The sequence below is a fragment of the Hevea brasiliensis genome, chromosome 9, assembly GCF_030052815.1.
Source record: "Hevea brasiliensis isolate MT/VB/25A 57/8 chromosome 9, ASM3005281v1, whole genome shotgun sequence".
NCBI lineage: Eukaryota > Viridiplantae > Streptophyta > Magnoliopsida > Malpighiales > Euphorbiaceae > Hevea > Hevea brasiliensis.
In genome coordinates, this window is record NC_079501.1 from 11,759,017 (window position 1) to 11,767,491 (window position 8,475).

General features: G+C 33.3%; 1 protein-coding gene across 1 annotated transcript; it reads right to left on the reverse strand.

Annotated features, from left to right (window-relative positions):
• Window positions 1–1,860: 1,860 nt before the first annotated feature.
• On the reverse strand, window positions 1,861–5,507 carry LOC131182806 (uncharacterized). The gene is made up of 3 exons (XM_058152116.1): window positions 5,468–5,507; window positions 3,324–3,909; window positions 1,861–1,948 (listed from the first exon to the last, which is right to left on the reverse strand). The coding sequence occupies exons 1-2, from the start codon at window positions 5,505–5,507 to the stop codon at window positions 3,359–3,361; spliced, it is 591 nt and encodes a 196-aa protein (XP_058008099.1). The 3' UTR covers window positions 1,861–1,948; window positions 3,324–3,358.
• Window positions 5,508–8,475: the final 2,968 nt, after the last annotated feature.

Consider the following 8,475-nt stretch of genomic DNA (forward strand, 5'->3'; position numbering starts at 1 on the left):
AACAATTTCATTCCACTAGCTGTCTAACTAGAAGCATCTAATTGATAAGTTAATGAAGATATTATTCAGTAAATCTAGTACACATGTATTCTCTTTTTTAGTGACATTAGTTCCACCTTCAATTAATAAATAACTAGTTATTTTATCTGTGCATTGTGTGACTTATTTATTTTTTATTTTAATATATAATTTAGTATTTATTTTATAAAATTTTGTTATTAGTTAATTATATTAAATATAATTAAAATATTTATTAACATTTTAAATAATTATATTCCTATTAAAATTAAGTTAAAATTTTATTTCTAAAATGATTATCAATTATTTTCCTCTAAATATTCCTTCATAAATATATAACAATATAATATTTTATAGTAACATTGCGTTTAAAAAAGACCATGTAGTTTGTACATAATAATTATAATAATAAATGTGCTAAAAATAAAATCTTAAATATTAAGATAATATTCAAGAAATAATAATAATAATAATTTCTCAATTTATGATTTGTATTTTATTTTTCTCTTTTTTTTTTTAAGTTTTAAGTTTGTCCTTCTAATTTTGAATTTTTTATACTTCTCAGTAATTAATTGCAAATCTTCATTGTTTAATTTTCCTATAAAATATTTTATATTTTTTTAAAACAACATTGATATATATATATATATATATATATATATATATATATATATATATATATATATATATATATATATATATGGTTAATGATATATCTTTTTATTCTAGTCTTTTGATTTTCAAACTTCATGTATTTTATAAGAATGTTTATTTTTTGAAGTATGGTCTATAATTATGCACTTAACAAAAAATTTGAAATGTAATTTATTATTATAAACATAATGAATTTGAAAAATAATTAATAAATAATTATGTAAATTTAAAAATATAAAACAATTAAATTATTGCCATAAACAAGTAAAAAATGAGAAATTTTAATAAGTTATATACTCAATATTAAAAAAAAAGAGAAATGAATTTATTTTCTAATATTAATAAATATAATAAATAAGTTATTCAATAGTAACTGATATATAAATATAATTTAATTTTAAATTTTTAAAAATAATTTATATTATATTTTAAATTAGTTCATGTATACCAATTAAAGAATAAAAAAAGCAAAAATAAAAATGTTACAACTTTGAATGAAGTAAAATGGATAAAAAGAAAAACAAAGATTTAAATTTTAAAATTAAAGATGATAAATTGAAATTTAAAGTAATTAATATTTAGGCCAAATAGATATTATTTAAGAAATTATTAAACCATGTAGATTATAAAATGTAACACATTATAAATTTTTAAGTGCATTAATAAGTCAAATAGCTTAATTTTATAAACCCATTTTTATGCTTTAGCTTTATATATGTATATATTGATTACTTAGTATGTGATGCTTTGTGACTTCTTATTTTTTATTTTCGATTCAAAGTTAAATTTAACATCTTATATATTTTAAAAATAATGTTAATATTATTAATGTCACGACCCAACTTATGAGCCGGACCGGCACTAGGACCTGGGCCAGCTTAAAGCCCCCGAGGCCCATAGTAAGCCTAACTATTTCTCAAATCCATAACCAGGCCCACAATTTAGGCCCAATATGCATATAAAATAATTTAAATTAAACTATTATAATTATATTTTGAGCCAACTTAACTCAGAAATTTTCAGAAACTAAAATCAGGGGAGCCCAGCTCAACCCTGTTACCTCATTTATAAACTGTTTAAATAGCATACAAATCTTCATTTATAAATTTCAAAAATTTAAATTAACACAATTTCTAACAAGGTCCATACTATTACTAACACATGCGAAGTTCTAAATTTTTATAAATTTAGAAAAGATAGTAAAACAATTAAATAATCGACGTTAAACCTGCGAGGAAGAAAACAGGTTGCTCTGTAAAATAACTCCTCCTGTGGCCTGGAAAAATATTGAACATGAGTGAGCGTTTGACTCAGAGAGTAAAATATCAATTTTAATCATAATTTCTATAACTATCTAAAACTAATGCATCCTGTGGAGTGAAATGCAACATCAGCAATAATTTCACATTATAACATCAAAAAGGTAATTTGGAGCACTCACACACTCAATAATATCAATCATAATATATATGGGAGCTGATCTCCTATACAGCTCTCTTAAATCCAACCTGTGCCAGCGAAGAACTCAAGCCGGACTTTCGCTTAATATACCAAATCGGGGTCCCAGCGAAGAACTCAAGTCGTGACTACCCCGAAGGACCGGGTCCCAGCGAAGATCTCAAGCCGTGTCTATCCGTCCTATCCATAGTCCACACCACATCACATGCACGCCAACGCACGCACACTGCTCCAAATTACCACAACAATATACATGACACTTTAACAGTTGTGAATGCACCATAAAACGTGCCTAGAGTTTAACTACATAAATATATACATATAAGTGATGCATGGACATGCTTGAACATATAATAATAGTGAAATTACAATTAAAATTAATATTTTACTCACAGTACACCGATGACTATTGTGGCTGCTGGATGCAGAAAAATAGCTGACCTCGATCACTTAATAATTAAATTATAAATTTATTAGTACTAAGTTAAGATAAAACTCTAAAGAGGCAATAGACAACCTAATTTATGCTGGAAATCCGGCAGAGTTTTCCCTATACCTGGGACCTACCTAACCTGGAAAAAGGCTCAAATAACACTTCTAAATTCTCAATTTCCACAATCACATCTCATCAATATCACATGGCCCCTCCTGGGCCCTCCAAATTAGACAATACTCAAAATCTTAAAAATTATATTTTAGTCCCTATAATTGACATTTTTCAAAAATCCACTCAAACAAGCTCTAAAAATTCTAAAATTTTACCCCGCGGTCCTTAATAATATTATAAGGCTATTGCAAAATGAATTGAAATTTTCTAATCACCCATGAATATTTTATTCAAGAATTTTACTCGATTCCATAAGTTTCCAACATCTAACATATTCTTAATTCAACCCAATTAAATATTCACATATTTAAACCTCCATCCTCAACCTTCAACCAATTATATAAAATTTAATTATCTTAATTTCAAATAATCTTATATGCCCATATGCTAAAAATCTAACTAAAATCCATCTATATTTTTCAAAAATATTCTACAATCACTCAAAAATTCAACAAACACCATAGAATATCTCCAAATAATTTTACTTTCATCATATATATTTCTTAGAATTTTTCTCCAATTGTTCCTGTTTAAGAAACACTGTATTTATGCTCTACAGACAGAGAAATAATAGAAATTGTCTTACCCGAAGTTTATCTGTGTCTCAAAAATTCCAAAAATTTATGAGGAAGCCTCTGGAAGTTGAATCATCTCCATAGCCCACCGGAGCCACCGCCGGCACCACCGCGCACAGTGGCCGGCCGCCGGCGACATTTGCCGGATCTGATTATACCACCATGTTCCTCTCCTCTTCCTCAGTCCATAGGTGGTCTCGGATCGTCGATCCAACAGTCGGATCATCGTAGATCTGACGAAAAAGCTTGAAAAACTCGAAACTTTTCTCCTCCATATCTCACTCATCCGACGTCCATTTGCTACAAAATTGAAATCAAAAGAAAGCTCTCGGAACAAGCTTTCCAACGCCACCTGAATCGCCTCGATCGGACGTCGGATGAAGCCGGAATCGAGCCGGAAAGCCGCTGCCACTGTGCGCGCATTTTCTCTCTCTTCTCCCTCTCTTGCCGCCGTTTCTGGTGGTTCTGGCCGTCGCCGGAGGGTCGCTGGCCGGGTGGGGAGCCGCTTGGGAAGTCGTCGGCCGGTCACCGGAGAAAGAAAGAAGAAGAAGAGAGGGGAGGAGAGGAGAGAAGAGAAAATTGGGGGGAGGGTGGTTCCTCCTCCCGTTTTTGAATTTTTTTTTTTTTATTAAAAAGGCTGGCTGTGACAGTGGAAACCCACTGTCACACGCCAAAATCCCATCATTTTTTTTTTCCTGGATGTTACATTCTTCCCCCCTTAAGAAAAATTCGTCCTCGAATTTTCGAATAAACAAAGAAATAAGGAAAAGAAGATTATTAGAACAAGTGCAATCATTACTCCTCCAACTATGCAGAGATTGGTAAAACATTTATTCTTCAAACTCTTCGTATATTATATATGACATTCTACCGCTCTCTGATTCTACTATAGTGTCCTATTTGTCATCATCTCTTTCTAGAGGGCTTTTATCTTGTAACTATTCATTGACCATTTTTTCTGACATTTCAAGTATTCGCCATACCTCACTGTTCTTGACTTGATGTCTCATAACTTCAATCAACTTTGGTGCTTACCTCACTTTTATTGCGCCTAACATGTCTCTTGGTGACTTCAGTCATCATTCCTTTGTTTTAATAATCTCTGTTTCCCCAATGACTTAACTTATGTTCCTTATTCCATGGTATCCTATGAGTAGCTTTCCTGTAGCACCTAAACCAGGCATCTTGTTCGAGATCTTCACTCTTCTTATGACCTCAGTGGTCAATACCTATAAATCTTCTCACTCCTATGATACTTCAAATTTTTAATCTCTTTTGTGTCATTACTAAGGTACTTAGACCAACCTCTATCCATCTTATGTAACTAGTCAGGTAGAGTCTCCTCCAAGGGCCAAGTGTATCATTTATCAACATTGGAAAGTAAACTGGGTCTCTCCTTCTAGGTAACAAAAGTGTTTATATTCCCTGACAACTCAATCCATGCGACTTTATCAATTCTCACTCCTTCTCTGGAATGGAAATATCTAGACTTCTTCCTTTAGCTTCTTAGTATGTGGCCTACTTCTGACACATTAGCACTCAGATCGAGGCTCTACTACTCCTTTAATCTATCATCTCATAATAACTTGTTTTAAACATCTCTTAGTGTGTTCCTAGCATACCTATTCCTCCTTATCCTCATCATTATAACTAGCTCTATCGAGCTTTCTTCCTATCCTTTGGATCTTATCCACTTCCTTTTCCTATTTCTGCTATTGTTGATATCTTTTCGACCTGCTGCACTTATTCCTTAATCTTAATCCTATTTCACCCTTACACCTTTTTCCTTCAAGGATGTCCATCCCATCATCAACTTTAACTTTCATCTTATTTCTGAGTCTTATCTTGATTACTAGTTCTATTACTCCGGGAATTCTAACCTTACGATTTACTCCTACCAGCACATTCTTCACCTTATGTAACACTTGTAGTTAACCATAGAAAATTTTTCTTGTATCCCCTTTTTCCAACTTAACTATCAGAACATTATCATTCCCTACCCGCCTTAGTAGGAAATTGCTTATCCTGGATGGATATGAGCCCCAGAAACTATAAGTTCCATCTGAACTAACACGGCTGTGGAAAATGTGTGCCATGCCTTAATTCTAAACAAAATACTTCACATGTTCATTCTCCTTAATGTAATCACATATACTGCCCATAGCTTTCCAAACTTTAGTCTCCACTTTTCCCATTAGCAACAATTCTATTCACTGTAACTCATTAGCAATTAGCACTTCCTCCAGCTCATAATTTAAAATAGTCACAAGCCTTAGTAGCTAACTCAATTTGACTCCTGTTATTACTCTGATCGTCCTTTCATACTTAACACTAGGTATGCACTTACTGTCATTCTCATATCAGGAAATTGTGTATGAATTGGTGCCTACCAAACTCTCAAATAACTAGGTCTCCTTGATTCGATCTGTTCCTTAGATAACCCTCTAGAACCAAAAGCACAAGCTAAACTTGAAAAGAAAGAAAAATATCCTCTTATATTTAATTACGCCCGATTGTCCATATAACAACGTTTAACCTATGTTTCTTGGTCTTTCTCTCCAAATTTCATCATCTCCTAGCACAATTGTGCTATACCCATAATGCATCATCTGCATGAACCCTTTACCGTACCATTGTTCTTCCTGATATAATATTTTATAATTTATTAACTTTACTTATACTCGACCTATGATTCATATCTATCATCGTTTATATTGTGCCCTTAACTTTTGTTGATTCCTGAAAGATTTCTCTTACTAATAGATTCTTCCAACACTAATTCCACCCTTATCTATGGTCATTAATTTGATGCTTGAACTTTCTAGTGATTTATAACCACCCAGACTTGTCACTTCTCGTTCTACCACTACTGTTGTTCTGTCGTTATTGCTTCACTGCAAAGTGATTCTGTTGATCACACTAAAGACGTTTGCCTGACATTCATAACGAACCTCTAACTACCTTCTCACTATCTCAAAAGTCTAACCTAAAGCCTATGTGTCATTATCTATAATTCTTTCCACTCATCATACCTATTCGATCCCTTAGATTAACTTTTATTCAACTTACTACTTACTAACTTTTTTTTCTCTGCCTAATTAGATAGTCCGCAATATCATCGCACACCTTCTACTTTTTGCTCATTATTATTGTATTTCTCGCCTAATCTTCTTGATACTGTTAACAAGTTAAAAGAATCTTGCCCCATTACTATCCACTTCACTTTAGAAATAGGGAATAAATAAAGTATGATCCAATCATGTAACTCCAAGCTCTATATTTTAGCCCCTGTCACAATCTCAACTACATCATGCTATGAGTATCACATTCCTAGATTCCATACCTCCATCACTATTCTCACTAATATGGTCCCATTTCGGGTTCTCCATCCTTGTCATTTACCTTGCCAAGAATAACACTTAGCCTACCCTATATCTTAACTTTGTTCCTTTTATTATGCGCCCTTCAGGTTGTCCTTTCATTTATTTCCTTTGTCTTACCCAAAATAGAACTTAACTATTCTATCCCTGGTTCCATTCTTCTTCCTAACATGACAGCTGTACCTGCTAACTATATCTTTCAGAGTCTCTACCACGTTATCACATATCTGTGCTATTCAGATTTTGTCCATTGACCACCCTAGCTAGTACTTCTACTGGCATTTAGATTATATTGCATTTGGCACCAATTGTCTAAGCCTTCATTCTGCACTTTCTCTATCCATTGGCCTTCTACAATTTATCTTCGCTAATTTATTACTCGTAACACTATTATAATTAGATTATACTATTGTTTTGAACAATATGAAGTTAGAAAGGAACTCAGGAAATTGCAGTCATATCTTTATCGTATGATTTCTATTCTTATCTTTTAGCTTACATAATACCCTTACTACCTCGAGAACTGATTCTGCAGTAATTTTATTTATTATTATTATTATTATTATTATTATTTTCCATGTTTACTCAATTAGCCAAAACTTAAGATTTCGGGCACCCAAACCCGTCATCCAATTCAAAGGATTTACATTCATCGTGATCTGATTATATATGATTCCTATAATGAAACTTGTATCCTCTGTAGGATACCCGAGCCAACTACTCTCTACCACACCCTACAGTCCCATCTGGGGCACTATTTTGTTGGTCACCATTATTAGTAATAACTTTCGATCCCTTCTGAAAAGATAGGACTATACCCTAACTTGCTGCAACAAAGGTACTACATTTACCACCTTGCCCAAAACCATGTCAAATTAATGTCTCTTTTATCATATCATAGCTCTGTAAATCATCAATTCATAATTTCGACCTTCTCTAGGTAGTAGGGTTGTACTTTATTCCTTACTGATACACACAAGGTATACTATTCTCACTAAACTCTAAGCAAAACGTCTGTCGTACTACAAAAACGATCCAAAATTCCATACTGAAGACTAGATGATCTCACTCTATAAGTGTCACCTTTACTTTGCAACTAGTCCGAAACCTCTGGTCTGATGGCAACTCTTAATGCAACTCTAGCTCATGCTAGGGTAACTGAGTCACTGACTCTAGTTATCACCCAACTGTGACCTTTCAATATTCTAACTCTAGACCCCTAACCAGGAGTTCCCAACTCCTCTGCAGATATAAAACTCTGTTCTGGCATAACTGTACCAAAACAGAAGCCATCCGCAAACACCCTCATTATGGAGCACCACGGGGATGCACGCAGCTCTACACAATAATCTCATGTCGGTACTGTAATCTGCAGCTTACAGAGCAGACATCGAGAACATTGTATAGTTACTACGATACGTCCTGACAGACTAGGTCTCCTAATTTCTTATCTCTCCTGAATCTTCTATTATCACAAATTTATTTTGACTGGGCCATCTACTGATGACTGCCAGCAGTGGTATCCTCATCCTTATCTAGGGCAACTGTACTTTTAAGACTCACTTTTATGTACTCGTGCCTTACACGAAATGGGCACACCATTTAAACCCATATTGACAAAAATATAGCATTTCTTGGAGTACATATCCTCATGATAGACCTCACATGTCTACTAACTCTATTTCACATTTCTGTGTACTCCACGAAAATCAAGACACTAATTGAGGCACTTTTATATTTCCCGAGGTATAATGCAGAATCTAGAAACAAAGAATTACAGAAA

What these genes read in the sequence shown, in the direction of transcription:
- LOC131182806 (XM_058152116.1), bottom strand. Translation starts at nt 5,507, where the DNA reads ATGGGAAAAGTGGAGACTAAAGTTTGGAAAGCTATGGGCA. An exon ending in AGTTTGGAAAGCTATGGGCA is followed by an intron (nt 3,910 to 5,467) that starts GTATATGTGATT and finishes AAACGGGAGGAG; the next exon opens with GAACCACCCTCCCCCCAATT.